Source organism: Rattus norvegicus, chromosome 2, assembly GCF_021556685.1.
Source record: "Rattus norvegicus strain SHRSP/BbbUtx chromosome 2, alternate assembly SHRSP_T2T, whole genome shotgun sequence".
Taxonomy (NCBI): Eukaryota; Metazoa; Chordata; class Mammalia; order Rodentia; family Muridae; genus Rattus; species Rattus norvegicus.
The window spans coordinates 174,994,831-175,015,235 of NC_141535.1; the positions used below are offsets into that span (position 1 = coordinate 174,994,831).

A 20,405-nucleotide genomic window follows, 5' to 3' on the forward strand; every position below is an offset into this window, starting at 1 on the left:
CGCCTCCTAGAGATTTGAGCCAAAACCAAGAGACTTGACGGAGACATACCCCCGGCCCAAGAAATTATGTCCAAAGTAGCCTCAGGAGGCTGGGAAGGGCTGTGAGAGGTGAAGCACTGAGATTTTCAGGTTTCACCAGCGGAGTCTGACCTGTCCAGGCTGCAGGAAGTTACCCTGCAGATGTCAAAGCACCTGTTGGACCCCAGAACCACACACACACACACACACACACACACACACACACACACACACACACACACACACACACATATCAAGCCAGGGAGCCCAGCTGCTTCCTCCGAGCGGGGGCGGGGGGGGGTGTTGTAGAGAGGGGGGCGCCAAGGAGCAGGGGTTCGGGAGCTCAGTTCTTGGCCCCCAACCTTATTTCCCCAACACCTCTGTCCCCCACCTCCCTCAGTTGACAGGCTAAATATTTTCCCTTGACTTGGTGGGAGGGGCGGAGAGAACAGAGAAGTCGGTGGCGTAAACCAATCTGTTTCTGGAAAGGGCGGGAGCTGGGCGATGTCCCTGCCTTCCTGCCCCAAGAGCTGAGGCGGACCGAGGCTAGAAGTCTGAAAGCCCAGGAGGTCCGCGGAGAGTCTCAGGGTGGAGTCCTGCGTGTCTCCGGACCCTGCTGCCGCCCCCCCCCGGGGCACTCCCGGGGGCGCTCCCAGGGCTTCCACTCTGTCTTCCCTCCTGACTGTCTCACCTCTGGATCTTTGCGTTCAGAATCCTAGGTCAATTTCTCCCTTTGGATGCCTCTCTGAGGCTTCCCCTCTCCTGTCTGCATCTCTGTTCTCTGGATCACACTGAAGCTGTCTCCAGCTGCCGTCACAGGCTTTGTTTCCTCTGATCTGAAATTCTTTTCTATCTCCCACTGTCTCTACTTGAGATTTCTAATCCCTTTGCTCTTGTGTACCCCTTCCACACTGGAACCTGGGTCTGACTGCATCCTCCTTTCTTCCTGGAGGATACCTAGAAGACAATCAGGGCTGAGGTCATGGCAGTGCCTGCTCTGTGGCCCTGGGGAGTATACTTGCTTATGAGCCTGCTGTCCTTGGGATCTTGCCTGGACACACTGGAGGGTGAGTCCCCAGCAACGTCCTTCCAACCCCCATCTCCCTCCAGAACTTAGCCTTTGGTTGGTTGGTTGGTTGGTTGGTTGGTTGGTTGGTTGGTTGGTTTTGGTGTCTCAAGACAGGGTTTCTCTGTGTAGCCCTGGGTTGTCCTAAAAATCAATCTGTAGAGGACGACGGCCCTGAACATGGAGATCCACCTGCCTCTGCCTCCCAAGAGCTGGGATTAAAGGTGGGCAGCACCAGGACTGATTTCTGGTTAGTCTTTATTGGAACGTGAAGACTAGGATTAGATCTCAGGACTTTTCTCCAGATAGAACTGTTATTTTATTTTTAAAAGAGGTTGTTATTTTTCCCCCCTCTCAGCTCCCTGAGAGGTTAAGGAGTTAGAAATTGATCGAACAGATGTTCTCTAACTCATTGCTGTTTGTGAAACCGTGATCCCAGTAAAATCTGAGTTTAAACCAAAATGAGACTGAGAACGAGAGGTTGTTTCTAGGGCCACTGAATGATTAAGAGGCAGGCCGGGACCAACAGCTGAAAACCAGGCACTGTTAAGCAATTTGACTTATTGTGTGTAGAAGGCTCAGAGACTGGAGAAGCAGACCCAGGGCAAGTTCTAGCACCCCAGGCTTTCATCTGTGTCCCCCCACCCACCCTGGGGGGGTCCATCCACTGTGGGCAGGAGGACTGTCTGAGAGAGGACTGCCTCTCCTCTGTGCCTCAGTGCTATTCCTCAGATCACGCACTTCTCACCAAAGGCATCCAGGGAGTGGGAGTGGGACCATGAAGACCAAGTGGCCCTCAGAGGGTTGCCAGGGGCTACGTGGGACAAAGAAGCAAAGAGGAAATATTAAGCATATCACTCCATCATTCAATCTGCTTTTGTCCACCATACAGAGGGAACCCAGCACTCTGGGAACATGAAGGGCCTTAGGACGCTCTTCTAAGTGGGGGCTTCCAGGACCAAGGCAGGGCTCCCCTTCCTGTAAGGATATAACAACAAATGGACCGGGGTAAGGTGTCTCCTGAGAGGGGCCAGTCACAGAAGAGTTGAAATGCACGCGTGTGCTCTGCCTGAGTGCCCTACCCCAGCTCCTTCTGTGCCAGGACACTGCACAACAGATGCTAGGCAGAGCACAGTTGTCAGAATAAAGCATGGGCACCCTGGGACTTACTGTTTGGTCAACGAGCCCAGCTGTTGTTTCCCAGTGAAGCTCTCCATGGAGTTTGGCCTGAGGAAAAGCAGGGGTTAATCTGCAAAGGTCTTAGATTTGTTTTTCCAATGTCTCACATTAGGGGAGCTCTGGAGAGGCTAAGGCATGATGGGAAGTGGGCACCTGAGGGACACCCCCCCCACCTGCCTCAAAGAGCCTAATTGGCTTTCATGGAGGGAACAGAAGTGTTTTTCCTTCTCTTGTTTTTGTGTGTGTACCTGCCTTGCCTAGTGTGTGCACAAGCATGTGGGCGTGTGAACGTGCACACTGGCAACAGCTGACAGTTAAGCATAGACCACAGAGAGAAGGTCTAGGAAGCCAGGTCTTCCTGTTCCCCACCCCATCCCAATCAGCCTTGACAAGCGCTAGGGCAGGGACTGGGCTGGGACAGTATAGAAGAATGTGGGGTGTGGTACCAGTGTGTGTGTGTGTGTGTGTGTGTGTGTGTGTGTGTGTGTGTGTGTGTGAAAGAGAGAGAGAGAGAGAGAGAGAGAGAGAGAGAGAGAGAGAGAGAGAGAGAGAGAGAAGGGGTTGCTAGAGGGCCAGATGAGGAGAGTAGACCAGAACATTACACCAAAGCCTTTAGACTTGCATCTTATAGGAAGACCCTGCAAGCTCTCCTTAGGAGGAAGTGAGGCCAAGCATCCAGGCCCTGTAGGGAAAAGAGCCTGAAGGCAAAGAAAGACAAATGGACTGGGTCCCAAACCAAAGAGGAGAGTGAGGATCCAGATGTGCATGCCTGTAGTTCCCCGAGTACACAGAGGTTCCAATCCTGAACTGGATAGTGAAAAATTGACTTAGAGCAACCTTGGAGAGAGGGTGGAAATGTGAGCAGACGTCACACTGGGCCGCACTACAGCTATTCCCATGACCTGCTGCTAACTTAAGAGAACTCATGCCTGAGGAGGAAGGGATGCAGGGCCAGACAGCTACAGCAAGGACACAGACAGGATTGCAGGCCAAAGACCTAAGGAGAGGAGCCTAGGTTTGAGACTGGAGAGATGAATGGAGGCCAGCTTGTCTACACCCCAGAATGTCAGGCTGAAGGAGTGAACTGAGAGGAACCATGGAATGTCCCTGCAAAAGCAAAAATGATTTAGGTGCCAGTGGGCTGGGCCCCTGAGGGCAGAGACAGAAGTACTCAGTACTCACTGCCTCCCAGGCAGTTTGCCCTCATTTTCTCACCAAACACTCACCGAGCACCAGACTTTGCGTCAGGCACTGTGTGAGAACAAGGATACAGCAGTGAGTTAAACCAAAATCCCCGCCCTTCTGAGGCTTGCAATCAACAAAGGTAATAAACGAATTATATACAAGATAGTGGAGAGTTACAGGGAAACGGGATGTGGTACACACAGACTCAGGAGACAAAGTCCCGGGTTACTGGAGCTACACGGTAAGATCCTGTCACAAAACACCATGGGCTGGGGATGTAGCTCAATGGTATGGTGTTTGGATAGCCAGCACTGACCCCCCCCCCAACAAAAGAGCAGGGGGAGATGGTTTTAAGCAGAATAGCGGAAGAAGTCTTCACTGAGGTGAAGGAGGCGAGGAAGCCATGTAAGGGAACGTGTTCTATTTACAGGAATAGAATGCACAAAGACTCTGAACCAGGAGTCTGACTGGTGTGTTTGGGAGAAGACAGCTCTTCATTAGAGCACAGCTTGGTACTGTCCATTCTGTGTCCTCTTGCCAGCATGGTGTCCCACCCCCCAGAGCTGCTAGGACAGGGTTCTTGGTCTACTCATTTGTCTGTCCACATGTGCCTACAGTGTGCCCCAGTCTTGACATCCGCTCGGAGGTGACAGAGCTCCGTCGGCTGGAGAACTGCAGTGTGGTGGAGGGTCACCTACAGATCCTCCTCATGTTTGCCGCCACGGGAGAGGACTTCCGAGGCCTCAGCTTTCCTCGCCTCACCCAGGTGACTGACTACCTGCTGCTGTTCCGAGTCTATGGCCTAGAGAGCCTTCGAGACCTCTTCCCCAACCTTGCTGTGATCCGAGGTGCGCGCCTCTTCCTGGGCTATGCACTTATAATCTTCGAGATGCCCCACTTGAGGGACATTGGGCTGCCGTCGCTTGGGGCCGTGCTGCGTGGGGCCGTTCGTGTGGAGAAGAACCAGGAACTTTGCCATCTCTCCACCATTGACTGGGGCCTGCTGCAGCCTGCACCTGGTGCCAACCACATTGTTGGGAACAAGCTGGGTGAGGAGTGTGCTGACGTGTGCCCTGGTGTGCTGGGGGCTGCTGGTGAGCCCTGTGTGAGAACCACCTTCGGTGGGCACACCGACTACAGGTGTTGGACCTCCAGCCACTGTCAGAGAGGTGGGTACTTACATAGGACATGGCTGTAGCCACAGGGAGGCAGGGCTGGGGGGAGGGCGGGTCTGGACTTCACTGTCCCACATTTTGTTATTTGTTTATTTGAGACAATAATGTAGTCTAAGCTGGCCTAAAACTTGACATGTGGCTGAGGTTGGCTTTGAACACCTAATTCCTCTGTCTCTGTCTCCTAAGTTTGCCTGGCTTGCTGCCTTTATTTTTAAGTCTTTACCCTTCCAAGGAAAAAGACACCCTCATCGTTCCATTTTCCAGGAAAGGAAACTGAAGCTCAGAGAAACTAAATAATTGATATGGTATCAGGCAACATAGAGTAGGTACTGAGGGGGCTTGGGAAGAGGGTAGATGCAGTGGACAGATGTCAGCCCGAGAAACTGTCTTCGGAGCAGCAGCCAAGGATGCAGCCAGGTGGCCTGGGCTCACCTTTGCTCACTGACATCTCTGTGCCTGTGTAGGGAGGGTGGGAGCCCACACAGCATTAGAACAGAGCTGGGGCCATGGTATCAGTAAAAGTGGTCTCGCCCCTGGGTGGTTGGGTTGGTAGCAGTGCAATAGGGAGATGGGGTGGACGCTAAGGACAGAAAAGAAGAGGAAGGGATGCAGAACAGGCAAGGGCAAACTGTGACCTAGGAAGTCTGCTCACATCCATGGAGGCAGAAGGAAAGCAGTGTAGAAAGTGGGGAGGGGAGTGAGACCTTCCAAAAGCCAGCAGCAGATTTGGGGTTCCCTAGCCCGAGAGTCATCCTCAAATAGCTCCAGGTCTGCACCCCTCACCTCTAGCCTCAACTCCAGGCAGGAGAGTAACCAGATCCCTGCTGTGTCAGCAGTGAGCTGCCTCCCTGTTGGCTGTAAACACAGCTGCTGCATATCCTCCTAATTTGTGTACCATGTCAACAGGCCCTGGCTGGACCTACCTTGCCCTGGCCTAGCTGATCAGGAGTGGACAGCTGGCTCCCCCTGGCACCATACCAAGCCACCACTGGGCAGCCTAGACAGGACAGCAGGCTGCAGAGCAGCAACCCTGATGGACAAGGTCGCTCCATCCTGAGTTCTGAGACGTGTTTCTCTCTCTCTCTCTCTCTCTCTCTCTCTCTCTCTCTCTCTCTCTCTCTCTCTCTCTCTCTCTCTCTGTATAGTCTAGGCTAGACTAGAACCCCCCATGTAGACCAGGCTAGCCCCAAACTCATAGAGATCCACCAGCTTCTGCTTCCCAAATGCTGGGGTTAAAAGCATGCAGCCCAGCACAGCTTGAGTTCTGAACTCTCAAGGAGGCACTGTGGGAGGTGGAGAGAGAGGTGCAAAGAAACAAAGTCAGTAGAGTAATCTGAGTCAGAGATGTCTGGTGCTGAAAGTGTGACCTCAAGATGGGGTGTACCAGGATTGGAAAGGGACATCGCTGAGGGGTTGCTGAGGGGCAGGTAAGTTCTAATGTCCTCTGCCCACAGTGTGTCCCTGCCCCCGTGGGCTGGCCTGCACAGTAGGTGGCGAGTGCTGCCACAGTGAATGTCTCGGGGGCTGCAGTCAGCCTGAAGACCCTCGAGCCTGCGTAGCTTGCCGCCACCTCTACTTCCAAGGAGTCTGCCTCCCCGCCTGCCCTCCGGGCACCTACCAGTATGAGTCTTGGCGGTGTGTCACTGCGGAGCTCTGTGGCCATCTGCGAGAGGTTCCTGGACATGCCACCGCCTTTGGCATCTACGAGGGCAGCTGCCTAGCTCAGTGCCCTCCAGGCTTCACCCGTAATGGCAGCAGGTGAGGGATACTCTTAGGGTGGTCCGAAGATCCGAGCAGTCTCATCGGTCCAAGGCTTAAACTGTCCACTTGTCCTGCCAGCATTTTCTGCCATAAGTGTGAGGGCCTGTGCCCCAAAGAGTGCAAGGTTGGGACAAAGACCATCGACTCTGTCCAAGCCACACAGGACCTAGTGGGCTGCACCCATGTGGAGGGGAGCCTCATCCTCAACCTTCGACAAGGCTGTCAGTATTCTTCCTGGTCACGCCCTTGGCCACGCCCTCCGTGGTCACACCCTCCCTCCCTTGCATGGTTCCCCCTCATCCCTCCGTTCCTACCTCCTCGTTTGTCCCTCCAGCTCCCTTCCCTGTGGACCCATCACCTTCCCTGGCCTGCTCCACTCCTATCTTTCTCATCCCCAGACAATCTGGAGCCAGAGCTTCAACGCAACCTGGGGCTGGTGGAGACCATCACCGGCTTCCTCAAAATCAAGCACTCTTTTGCACTCGTGACCCTGGGATTTTTCAAGAACCTCAAACTAATCCGGGGAGATTCCATGGTGGATGGGTAAGGGGTTAGAAATCAGGCTGACCAGTCACTTCTTTCCCCCAACATTCTTGAAACAATGGTAACGAGAAAACTCTGAAATTAGTTTGCTAGCTGTGTGAATTCGAGGAGGTTGCTTGAGTTCTCTGGTCCTGAGGTTTTCCATCTGTAAAATGAAGCGTGTGTTCTAGGACTGTGGTTGTTACTTAGGCCGTTGTATGCAAAGTGTGATAAATGGTGACTAGAACTCAGTACAGGCAATAAGAGTTCCATAAGGGATAGGTCAAGATTGTATCACCTGACAGCTCAGGGCAGAGCGAACCTGCTTACATGTAAAACTGTTCCTACCAACTAGCAAAGGAGGTCTGCTCACAAAGTAGCCAGTGTTTTCCAAAATAAAAAGAGGTTGAAATTGTCATCAGTCAAGTGGTTCCCTGTGGCTTCTTCTTCTGTCTCCTGGCATACTATCATGACCCCCTAGGGGTACTCACAAGCTGGTCAGGCATAGCGTATATGTCCCCCACAGCCCTCACAGTCCCTCGAAGCCCTCACAGTCCCTCACAGTTAAAGTGAGATGAAAGAGAGAAGAGGCAGACAAACTTCTGGCCCCACTACACACAGGCAAGGACGGCAGAGAGAGGGTGGGTGAATATCAGGATGTCACACTGCTAATCAGTGGCACTGAGGGGTATCTCTGAGCCCCCTCATGAATGTGAGTGAGCTGCAGATTATGCCTATGCCCGGTGCACCCTCTACAGGGGAACCTATGAGCCAGCCCCTGGCTGCTGGAACCCCTGTCACTTTGCACAGCAAGGCACCCGGCTTTCTCCAGGAACTACACTCTGTACGTGTTAGACAACCAGAACCTGCAACAGATGGGGTCTTGGGTGGCCGCAGGGCTCACCATTCCCGTGGGCAAAATATACTTCGCCTTCAACCCACGCCTCTGCCTGGAGCACATATACCAACTGGAAGAGGTGACCGGAACCAGAGGCCGGCAAAGCAAGGCTGAAATCAACCCCCGGACCAATGGAGATCGTGCTGCCTGTAAGGCCCCACCCAACCCCAAGTGTGCACACAGGGCAACACACACACACACACACACACACACACACACACACACACACACACACACACACACACACGGACACTAAAATATGGAGGGGATCAACAAAGGGGGAAAGCAGTCGTGGGGCGGGGGTCAGCGTCAGCGTTAGCGTCAGCGTCAGCATGAGCCTGAGGCAGATGCTTTTCTTTTGCGCCACTCAGGCCAGACTCGCACTCTACGCTTTGTGTTCAACCTGACCGAGGAGGACCGCATCCTCCTGCGCTGGGAGCGCTATGAGCCACTGGAGGCCCGTGACCTGCTCAGCTTCATCGTCTATTACAAGGAGTCGTGAGTAGAAAGTGGTCCCAGATAGAGAACCCTAGTTTCCTTCCTTCCCTTCCTTTCCTCCTCTCCCTCTCCCCCTCCCCCTCCTTCTTCCCCTTTCCCCACCGTGTGTGTGTGTGTGTGTGTGTGTGTGTGTGTGTGTGTGTGTGTGTGTTGGGGGATTCTCACCATGTAAACTAGCCTCTGGCTCTCAAAGATTCTCCTGCCTCAACCCCATCCTCCAAGAATGCTGGCATTCCAGGCTTTGTGCTAAGCAGCTTCCAACTATTTTCAAGACCAAGGGAGGTGAGAGCATGGTCCAGCTGGCCTAGGGAGAGCCAGTAAGCTAGGACCCTGAGTCACATGCAGCCTGGATCTGTCTCACCTTGTTTGGTCCTCTGGGCCTCAGTTTCCCTTCACCAAATGAAATGAGGAGGGCGACAGGAGTTTCTGAGAGCCCAGGAGATCATTCTGCTAGGAAAGCTAGACTAATTAAGCTTCAATTCACTGTGCTAGCATTCTCTGCTGACCACATGCTCTAGCCCCAGCGGTGGTTTGGGAAGTACCCACTAATTTGGCCACTTTTATGAGTATCTTTACCAGCATTTCATTAAAGCCTGAGGAAAGGAGTGGGGGATTCTCTCTCTCTCTCTCTCTCTCTCTCTCTCTCTCTCTCTCTCTCTCTCTCTCTCAGAAAGTATCTCATTATGTAGTTCTAGCTGTCCTGGAATTCTTTATAGGTCAAACTGGCCTCAAACTTACAGAGATTCTCCTGCCTCTGCATCCAGTGCTGGGATTAAAGACATGGACCATCACCACACAGCCATTTCTTTTTAATTGGGTCTGGTTGGCCTCAAACTCTGAACTCATCCTCCTGCTTCTAATTCCTGAGTGTTGGGATTACAGAGGTGCACACCACACCCTGTTTATGTGGTGTTGAGGATCAAACTCGGGAGTTATGCCTGTCAGCCAAATACTTTACCAACTGAGCTACACTCCAGGCCAGAAGGGCTAATTCTTTGGAGAGAGTTGACCGACCTTATCAGGAGGGATGCCACAAGAAGGACTTCTCCCAAAACAAGTTAAGATTCAACCACAGATATTCCAGTCAAGCCTTTTAGCACAATCTTATGAAAAGCATAAAGGAAGCTAAGACAAGAGACTCCTAAATCCAAGACCTTGTGGTTAGCCCAATAAGACCCTATCTCAAAGCAGGAGTAGAAGGACTGTCTGTGTGTATCTCGGTGGTGGGATGCTTGCCTAGCATGTGAGAGCCCCAAGTTCCATCCCCAGAACCACAGAAAGAGTGAAAACAAAACCAAGAGACTTCCTGATAAGAGAGATAGGGATTTTTGTTTGTTTGGTCATTTTAGTTTTTTGAGACAGGGTTTCTTTGTGTAGCCCTGGCTGTCCTAGAACCCACTCTGTAGGCCAGGATGGCCTTGAACCCATCGATCCACCAGCCTTCATCTCCCAAGTGCTGGGATTAAAGGCAGGAAATACCACTGCCTGGTGAGAAATGGACTTTGGACAGCTGTGGGGGTAAGATGTGCTGTCCTTGGTAAACAGGGTCTGAGCCACTCATGTTGGAGGCACTTTCTGCCAAGTAGAACTGAGAGGATTTACTGCAGCACCATCTCAGGGTCTGGCTGGAAACAAGTAGGGAACCCACAAAAACAGGGTACTCAACTGGCCTGGGATCTTATAGGTCTCAATGGCAGGAGAATGCCCAGTATAGGGAGATGGGGAGTGTGTTAAATACAGATTCCTGGGCCTTACCCTGACAGTCTGAGTTGGTTAAGGTCAGGCAAGGCCTATGAACCTGAATTTCTACCAAGCCCCTAACTGATGTTGAAGCTGACAGCTCATGGGCCACACTTCAAGGAGTTACAGACATGGGCAGCAGTGTGAGTGGCTACCCACCCACCTATGTTCATGCATGCAGTTCACAATGCACACAACTATACGCAGCTGTGTCTAGGTGCTAAGGGAAAGAATCCTAGGGTTCTCCAGGAGGCTCCTCCCCAGCATCTGCTTTATAGTATGGCTGTTGTGTGTTCCCTCAGGGGCGGACACTGAGAATCCTGGCCCACTTCTGGCTCTGACCCAGACCTACTCGTGTGTCATACCTCACAAGGCATCTTCCCTCACAGCACCTACTCTGCAACCCTCATACCAGCTCCTGGACCATCCCACTTCTGAGTTCCAGCAAGAACAGGTCCTCAGTCCTCTCCTCGTCTCACTCCACCCGGCTCCGTTCTGTCCATGGGGCTGGGGAGATGGCTCAGTGGGTAAAGTGGGGCTCACTGCACAAGCGTGAGGACCTTGAACTCAGATCCCCAGCACTTACATAAAAGCCAGGTGTGGCAGTGTGCATCTGTTTGTCACACCAGCGCTGGAGGACAGACAGAAAGATCCTGGGGGTTCACAGAAAGAGAAAGCACCAGGTTCAGTGAGGGACCCTATCTCAAAATATAAGGTAGTGAGTGACTGAGGAAAGAATGTCAACACCAACCTCTGGTCTCCACACACACCAGCACCCGTGAGAACATCCCTACATATGCACCTTCACACATGCACACATATGTACACGCATGCATACATACACATGCATGCACATGCATGCACACACATGCACACATATACACACAAATGCATACACAAAAGCACATACACATATATACACACACTCATACATGCACATATACACATGGGCAAGCACACATAGACACACACGCACACATACACATACATGGGCAAGCACACATACACACACACAGGCAAGTACACATATGCACACACACATACACATACACACACATGCACACGTACACACACACTTTTCAGTCTGTGGCTCAGCATAATTCCACCTCTCTCCCTCCCATCAAAGAAACAGATATCATGAATACAGATGTGATAGCCCTAAACCTGCTGGTTGACATCTTCCATTCGGTCCTTACTTTCTTTGCTCAGGAGCCAGCCCTCCTTATATCCTTAAAGCCATGGTATCTCTTCAAGACCTGCCTCTGGCCTAACCCCAAAAGTCTGCCTTATTATTCCCTTGATTTGGTGGATCTTGGCTTCTGGAGATCTACTTTTAAGATTTGAGAGCTAGCCAGTTGCACACACCTTTAATCCAAGTACTTGGAGGCAGAGGCAGCTGGATCTCTGAGTTTGAGGCCATCCTGGTCCACATAGAGAGTTCCAGGATGACATGAAAGCTAGGAACCGACTTCTAGAAAGGTGTTTCTAGAAACACAAGCACATGCAGAACTACACCTATAATCTGGGAGGTTCATAGATTTACAAAGCCCACGCAGGGACCTCATGTAAAACACTCTTCTCACTGGGTGTGGTAGTGTAGGCCATGATCCCAACAAACCCTCAGGAGGTCAAAGCAGAAAGAGGACAGGTTCCAGACTAGAAATACTCTCTAAAACAGAATAAAGCAAAACCAAACTAGATCATGCTGTCCTTGGCAGGAGAGTGCTCTCCTGGTCCTGGCTCCAGGTCACCTCAGTACAGATGAGAATGATCTGCTAGTTTGCCTTCATAACCGTGTTCTAGGTTATTTTAAAAATAATTCAAACTTTTTGTGGCTCCTTTCATGAGAACAAAAGCTCAATAATTCCTACTAAGGACAAGGGATGTTTCACTACAATTTGTGATGTGTGGCCAAGATCAGAAGCCATATAGTGTGGGTGAAATGGCTGGAATTACAGCTGTGCTCACATACATAGTTGGGAAATGGCTGAGAGTCCTGAGTCGTCGGGCTGGTGTGTGTGTGTGTGTGTGTGTGTGTGTGTGTGTGTGTGTGTGTGTGCGCGCGCGCGCCTGTCTGGTGGGTGTACTAGAGCTTGGAGATCCCTCAGCACTGGGAATGGGGTATTCAGCCCATTCCAGAATGCCACAGAACACGTGGGTCCAGACGCCTGTGGAACTCAGAGCTGGAATCTGTTGGATGTGGAACTACCCCTCAGCCGCACCCAGGAGCCCGGGGTGACCCTAGCCCCCCTAAAGCCCTGGACGCAGTATGCTGTGTTTGTGCGAGCCATCACACTGACCACGGCTGAGGACAGCCCCCATCAGGGAGCCCAGAGCCCCATTGTCTACCTGCGAACATTACCTGCAGGTGAGCTCAGGCTCTAGAATGGAATGCCTAAATCCTAGTGAAGAAGACAGAAGCTCGCAGGTGCCAGACACAGAGAGGCTGGAGCACCCTGAGGACAGGGCTCTTTTCACACTACAGAGAATTGGGACGTTTGCTGAGCCTCGGGGAGGCTGGGGTTGGACTTGTGATAGGTGAGTGAACTCAGAGTCCTGTGAAGGATTTAGATTACTGAACGTGAGCTTCTTTATAATAAACAGTCTCCCCAGGGTTGGGTTCTGGACTTAGTTGAATGTTTACCTACCATGGAAGTCCTATTTTCTGAAACAGAGAAAGAACAGAATGATTTCTAGGAAAGAAAGGCTTTGGAAAAAGAGAGGGTCCAGAGAGAGAGGGAAGGAGGGAGGGAAGGAGGGAGAGGGATGGGGAGGGGGAAAGAGAGGGATGGGGAACGAGAGAGGGGGGAGGGAGAGAGAGAGAGAGAGAGGGAGAGAGGGAGGAGGGTAAGAAGAGAGACCTCATTATTGAAAGGTCCCATCCCCCATCCCTGAGTGGCACCCCTTTCACAATCATAGCACCCACAGTACCCCAGGACGTCATCTCCACCTCCAATTCCTCTTCACACCTCCTGGTGCGCTGGAAGCCGCCGGTCCAGCGCAATGGAAACATCACCTATTACCTGGTGTTGTGGCAGCGGCTAGCAGAGGACGGTGACCTCTATATCAATGACTACTGCCACCGCGGTGCGCAGGGGGTGCCTCAGGCCGGAGGCACTGGGGAGTGGCGGATGGACCACTGCTCTGACTTCTCTCCTCTGCACCGTGGCCACAGGTCTGCGGCTGCCCACCAGCAGCCACGACACACGCTTCGACCGTGAAGACCCGGCACTGGAGGCTGAGCCGGAGCAAGGCTGCTGTCCTTGCCAACACTCGCCTCCTGGTCAGGCCCTGCCTGCACTGGAGGCACAAGAGGTCACCTTCCAGAAAAAGTTTGAAAACTTCCTACACCATGCCATCACCATCCCCAAGTGCGACTAGTTTTGGGAGGGATTGGGAGCGGTACCTTGTAGAGGGTGGGACTTAGTGGGAGGGGCCTATTATGGTGTGGGCCTGGCCTTGGTGTGGGTGGGTTCCGAGGCGGGGAGAAGCGGTAGAGCGGCCGGGAAGCTGAGACGGTTCCCCTGGCCTCCCCAGGGCCCCGTGGAAAGTGACATCCATCAACAAGAACCCCCAAAGGTGAGCTGGGACAGGTGTGGGGATGGCGGGAGGGGCTCTGAGAACAGGCTTTACGTCTCTGACTCATCCCATTTCCAGGGATTCGGAGAGGCACCGCCGGGAAACTGGGCTTCTCAGACTAGGGAAAAACAACTCGGATTTTGAGATTCATGAGGACAAGGTTCCCCGGGAGCGAGCAGTATTGAGCGGCTTGCGACACTTCACAGAATACAGGATTGACATCCATGCCTGCAACCACGCGGCACACACTGTGGGCTGCAGCGCTGCCACCTTCGTCTTTGCACGCACCATGCCACATAGTAGGTGCCCCCTCACGCCAGTCAGCGCTCTGTAACCAGCAGGCTTGTCCTCCCACTAGTCTCAGAGCCTTGCTCTGTTCACCCTTCCCGGTTCCCGCGATTGTGGAACTACTCCAAAGTTCCCAGTTTGGCCCAGTTTAGTCTGGGTTTGAACATGAACAAGAGGAATTGCTTGTGGCCCATTTGCCAGATGCCCCCTCCTACAGGAGAGGCCGATGGCATCCCAGGGAAAGTGGTCTGGAAGGCGGTTGGCAAGAGCAGTGTCATCTTGCATTGGCTTGAGCCACCTGACCCCAATGGGCTCATCCTCAAGTATGAAATCAAGTACCGCCGCCTTGGAGAGGTAGGTAGCCAGCTACCCCTATCCCACCCTGGGCCTGCACCTCCACCCGCTTCCCAGCCTGCGGTCTGTGCTGCCCGCAGGAGGCCACAGTGCTTTGTGTGTCCCGTCTTCGATATGCCAAAGTTGGTGGGGTCCACCTGGCTCTGCTGCCTCCTGGAAACTACTCTGCTAAAGTTCGGGCCACCTCATTGGCTGGCAATGGCTCCTGGACTGACGGTGTTGCCTTCTACATCACCGGTCCAGGTGAGGCAGACTTGCTTCCCAATCCCGTCTCCGTTCGGCATCAGCCCCGCCCATTCTCCAGTGTTGCCCAAGAAGCAGCTTCCATCCTGACCGGTTAATTCTCCCCACCCTCCACCACCAGAGGAAGAGGATACTGGGGGACTGCGCATCCTCCTCACTGTCACCCCTGTCGGCTTCATGCTGCTCGTGATGCTTGCTGCCCTTGGTTTCTTCTACAGCAAAAAGAGGTAGTGACAAGTCCCACCTATTTCTGCCCCATTCTCTCCCTTAGCCTCCTCATAGGAACAGCACAGTCAGAGGGTAATAGGGTAATAGACGACAGAAAGGACCCCCTTAAAGACAGTAACTTTCCCTGAAAGGCATGGAGGAAACATACCTCTTAGCTAGGGGTGACCACTCATCTTTCTTAACCTGGAAATGTCTTGTATCCCGAGAAACTCCTTGGTGTGGACATGGGGGGACTATTGGTTCCCATACCCTTAGCTCAAGCAAGCGGGTTCTGCTGTGACAAGAGGAAAATGGGAGCCCTAGAATATGCTTGGACAGATGTCAACACATAGACCTGGCCCACAAGAAGGCCCACAGAGAGAGGACCCCTCTTCCCACACCTGGCTTTACCTGTTGCCAGCCCATTTGATCCCAGGACTAGTATCACGAGCAGCTTGGGTCTCCCCCAGAGGGTACACTGACCAGGACAATTGTGGTCAATGTCATCCTGAGGGTTCATTTTTCCCCTTGACCCATTACCTCCTGTTGCAGAAACAGCACGCTGTACACATCCGTGAACCCGGAGTATTTTAGTGCATCCCACAGTAAGTCCAGGGGCACAGGTGGTGTGGGAAGGGAAGTGGGAGCACAGAGCAAAGCTCCAGAGAACCTTCTTGGAGAAGGTGGCCTTGGGAACAGAGCCCTTCAGACGAGAAGTCAAAGGGAGTCCTTGTCTGTATAAAGCACACCTGAAATGACACTGTAGCCTTTGGTGAAGAAACAGCACCCTAATCTGACAGTCTGGGGGTGACAGCTAGGGAGCTGGCTCAGTGTGTGAAAGTGTTTACCCTGCAAGCATGAGTGCCTGCGTCTGGATACCCAGCATCTACATAAACACTTGACATCCCGTGTATTCCTGCAACCCCAGCATGGGCAAGGGTCCCTCAGAGCTTGCTGCCCACACGCCCCAGCCAAGTCAAAACGTGGCACTTCCAGTTCCATGGGGGATTCTGTATCAGTGGAATAACTCAAAAGGTGCACCTGCACACCTACGTACAACACACACACACACACACACACACACACACACACACACGCGCGCGCGCGCGCAAAGAAGTACTGCCCTAATTTGAAACTAACAGTTCACTGTTTTCTGTACCAAAAAAGCCAGCATAAAACTGACATAGACGCCTTTGTCCTGCCTTTATGTGAACCTATAGTTACCAAAATCTTTTTTTTTTTGGAGCTGAGGACCGAACCCAGGGTCTTGCGCTTGCTAGGCAAGCGCTCTACCACTGAGCTAAATCCCCAACCCCGTTACCAAAATCTTAAGGGATGTAGGATCTTTAGAAAAGTAGTCTGTTTTTCACATTAAAGTTGGATAATGGCTTTAAGAAAGAAAAAAGAAAGTCAAGAGGTAAATGAAGGCAGGTTGGAGAGATGCACCCCTGCCTCCCAACATGCACCCCTTCCCAGTGTATGTCCCCGACGAGTGGGAGGTCCCTCGGGAGCAGATAGCCATCATCCGAGAGCTGGGCCAGGGCTCTTTTGGGATGGTATATGAGGGACTGGCACGAGGACTTGAGGCTGGAGAGGAGTCTACACCTGTAGCCCTGAAGACAGTTAATGAGCTGGCCAGCGCTCGGGAACGCGTTGAATTCCTCAAGGAAGCATCTGTCATGAAGGCCTTCAAGTGTCACCATGTGGTAAGTGGGAAAGGGTCTGAAATGAGGTCAGGGCATTATGCAGGTCAGGACTGGGACTGCTGTTAAAATCCTGATAGGGGGGCTGGGGATTTAGCTCAGTGGTAGAGTGCTTACCTAGGAAGCGCAAGGCCCTGGGTTGTGTCCCCAGCTCAGAAAAAAAGAACCAAAAAAAAAAAAAAAAATTCCTGATAGGAACGGAGTTGTGTCGAGAGCTGAGACAGTCATAATCAGGGTACAGCACTGGGTGTCCAGAGAGTTATTAGGGTCTTGATTGGAATCAAGGTCAGAGATGGGCCAAGTCATGATTATGGTGATAATCAGATATGATCAGGGTTAAGAGTTAAGCTCAGAGGAGCTGATAGGTCAGGATTACACTCAAGTGAGGGTCAGGGTGGGCATCTGAGTCAGGTTATAATCACGGCAGGCTGAGGTTTTGTCACCATCAAAGAGATGGGAAGGACTACAACAGAGATCTTTGTCACTCCAGGTCCGTCTCCTGGGTGTGGTGTCTCAGGGCCAGCCAACTTTGGTCATCATGGAGTTAATGACCCGTGGAGACCTCAAGAGCCATCTCCGATCTCTGAGACCTGAGGCAGAGGTTGGACCGAGAAAGAACTGAGCCATCTGGGGCTGGGGAGTTGAGAAGAGTTGGGCACAGTGTGGGTGTGGGGCAGTCCTTCACCAGCCCCTCTCTTGCCTGTAGAACAACCCTGGCCTCCCACAGCCAGCACTCAGTGACATGATTCAGATGGCTGGTGAGATTGCAGATGGCATGGCCTACCTTGCTGCCAAGAAGTTTGTGCACCGGGACCTGGCAGCCCGCAACTGCATGGTGTCTCAGGATTTTACCGTCAAAATTGGTGGTACAGTGGGTACTGGGTGGATGAGGGAAGTCGGAAAGCAGAGAGTCTCCCTAAGCTAGCTGTCTCACAGGCTTGGCAGGCAGGTCCTCAAGCCTCCATAGCTCTGTCTCCGTGTTTAAGAGAAGGGATGACCTCTGAGATCCTTTGAGCTCACACATTCCAGAATGCTTAGAGGCTGGAGGTAGAAAGGTTTGAGGACTGTCTCCCAGGGGAACTAACTTGTGACTCCCATGCCCTGAAACTCTTACTTTCCAGACTTCGGAATGACTCGGGATGTGTACGAGACAGACTATTACCGCAAGGGTGGAAAGGGGCTACTGCCTGTGCGCTGGATGGCCCCTGAGTCCCTCAAAGACGGAATCTTCACCACTCACTCAGACGTCTGGTAGGGCCTGGCGGGAGCAGAGGGTTGCAGGGATGCAGGGATGTGCAGCAGCATCTGGGAGGGCCTGGAACGCGTCCTCACGAGGGGTGTCCAGCAGCCTGAAGGGTGTTGGATTCAGGCCATTCTCCCTGTGCTCCAGGTCCTTTGGTGTGGTGCTCTGGGAGATTGTGACCCTAGCTGAACAACCGTACCAGGGCCTATCAAACGAGCAGGTGCTGAAGTTTGTCATGGACGGTGGAGTTCTAGAGGAGCAAGAGGATTGTCCAATTCAGCTGTGAGTCATCTTACTGTCCGCCCTTCCCTCCTCCATCCCTGCACTGTGCTCACTACCCTCCTCCATCCCTGCACTGTGCTCACTACCCTCCTTCATCCCTACACTGTGCTCACTACCCTCCTCCTCCATCCCTGCACTGTGCTCACTACCCTCCTCCTTCATCCCTACACTGTGCTCACTACCCTCCTCCTCCATCCCTGCACTGTGCTCACTACCCTCCTCCTCCATCCCTGCACTGTGCTCACTACCCTCCTCCTCCATCCCTGCACTGTGCTCACTACCCTCCTCCTTCATCCCTGCACTGTGCTCACTACCCTCCTCCTTCATCCCTGCACTGTGCTCACTACCCTCCTCCTTCATCCCTGCACTGTGCTCACTACCCTCCTTCATCCCTGCACTGTGCTCACTACCCTCCTCCTCCATCCCTGCACTGTGCTCACTACCCTCCTCCTCCATCCCTGCACTGTGCTCACTACCCTCCTCCTCCATCCCTGCACTGTGCTCACTACCCTCCTCCATCCCTGCACTGTGCTCACTACCCTCCTTCATCCCTGCACTGTGCTCACTATCCTCCTCCTTCATCCCTGCACTGTGCTCACTACCCTCCTTCATCCCTGCACTGTGCTCACTACCCTCCTCCTCCATCCCTGCACTGTGCTCACTACCCTCCTTCATCCCTGCACTGTGCTCACTACCCTCCTCCTCCATCCCTGCACTGTGCTCACTACCCTCCTCCTCCATCCCTGCACTGTGCTCACTACCCTCCTCCTCCATCCCTGCACTGTGCTCACTACCCTCCTCCTCCATCCCTGCACTGTGCTCACTACCCTTGGTTCTGACCTTACTTCTCCAAAGCATCTACATCACTGACTCCCAATTGTTTGTCTCTTTGGTTTTGGTTGGTGGGGGGTGGTTTGAGACAAGGTTTCTCTGTGTAGCCCTGGCTGTTCTCTAACTGACTCTGTAGACCAGGCTGGTCTCGAACTCACAGAGATCTACCTGCGTCTGCCTCCTGAATCCTTAGATTAAATGCATGCACTGCCCCCACAGCTGAGCTACTCCCAGTTCTTACCTTACCTACTTTCCTCATTTTTCCCCTCTGACCCCTCCTTCCTTCCACCGACTGATACTGTACTGTGGGAGGCAGGGTCTGCCTGGCATCCCTTTAACCCTGCCTCACCCCACCAGACAGGAGCTGATGAGACGCTGCTGGCAGCATACTCCACGCCTGCGCCCGACTTTCGTCCACATCCTGGATCGCATACAGGATGAACTTCGTCCCTCTTTCCGGCTCTGCTCCTTCTACTACAGCCCCGAGTGTCAGCGGGGCCAGGCCTCCTTGCTGCCTACTGAGGCAGAGCCTGACTCCCCACCAACCTTAAATGGAGCTTCAGACTATGGTCCCCCAAATGGGGACCCAGGACACTGAAGGGTCAACCTTTCCCAACCTGACTGGCCTGCCATGGGCAGGGAAGGCAGAACCCAACCTTCATGGCCAGCTGTTCCCCTCTTACCCCGAATCCCCCTAAGACGGGTCAAGAATTAGCTCAGCACTAGCAGAGAGCAGGTGCCAGAAAGGGAGGCATCTGAACTCATAGACGATAGCCTCACAAACTCACAGAGACAGCCTGTGGGAGGGACTCACAAGGCAGAAATGTCCTGCCCTCAGAGAGAAGCACTGCCACCAGGGCAGGGTCCAGAGACACGTCCCCTTCAACTTCAGGTGTCAACAGCTTGAAAGCGAATGAGAGGCAGGCCTGGAGATCTTTCTACTCCCGTTGGGGTCTGGACACAAATGTCCACAGACAATTCCTTCTTTCCCTGTGGTAGACTCCTCCTCTCTGCCCCACATACCAGGACCCTGAGCAAGTGGGTCTCACACATGGCCCTCACTTCTCTCCCCCTGCTCTACCCAGGGACCTCAAGCTTGGTGCTCCTCCTTTGCCTCAAGGGCATCCCTTGATGTGCAGTTTCCCCTTCTCCAGGTGTCCCCTGGATTGCTAGCCCTGAATGCTAGGGTTGCAAGAGCCTTGTCTCCCCCTCTCCCCCTGTCCCTTCTCCCACACAGCCTCTCCCGGGAAGACTGGAGAAGACTCAATAAATACCAAGGTCTGTTTGTATTTGGTCCCAGGCCACCCATTATCTCTCTATCTACACAGTGTTGACACTGGATAGACTCTCTCTTTCCTAAGGCAACAATACAAGAAGAAGAAAAAAAAACCTACTATGAAACTTTGCCTTCATAAGGACCCCAGCAGCCAGGATTGCCAAACAGTGACACAGAGTAGTCTTGTCATAATGGCACCCATGGCCGGAAGTGGCTGAAGCCCACAGGGGTTCTCTATATCTGTCCTTTCAACAGAACCAACCCGTCCTCCATCCCTCATCTGTATCTTGTCCGTTGCTGAAGCTGACCAATGGACAGGCATTACCTTCCAGCAAACCACAGGACAGACTTCGAGTG

At 52.9% G+C, this 20,405-nt stretch overlaps 1 protein-coding gene across 4 annotated transcripts; it reads left to right on the forward strand.

The window, feature by feature from the left end:
* Positions 1 to 312: 312 nt before the first annotated feature.
* Positions 313 to 20,066, forward strand: Insrr (insulin receptor-related receptor). 4 transcript variants are annotated; one of them, XM_087632138.1, is made up of 22 exons: positions 313 to 1,085; positions 4,066 to 4,617; positions 6,078 to 6,381; positions 6,463 to 6,605; positions 6,783 to 6,927; positions 7,739 to 7,953; positions 8,176 to 8,302; positions 12,172 to 12,410; positions 12,962 to 13,129; positions 13,218 to 13,413; positions 13,580 to 13,621; positions 13,700 to 13,920; positions 14,127 to 14,263; positions 14,344 to 14,506; positions 14,628 to 14,733; positions 15,266 to 15,318; positions 16,190 to 16,419; positions 16,907 to 17,017; positions 17,123 to 17,282; positions 17,538 to 17,667; positions 17,807 to 17,941; positions 19,134 to 20,061. In XM_087632138.1, exons 1-22 carry the CDS (start codon positions 1,001 to 1,003, stop codon positions 19,138 to 19,140), a joined length of 3,669 nt encoding a protein of 1,222 aa, XP_087488264.1. In that variant the 5' UTR covers positions 313 to 1,000; the 3' UTR covers positions 19,141 to 20,061.
* The last annotated feature ends 339 nt before the right edge of the window (positions 20,067 to 20,405 follow it).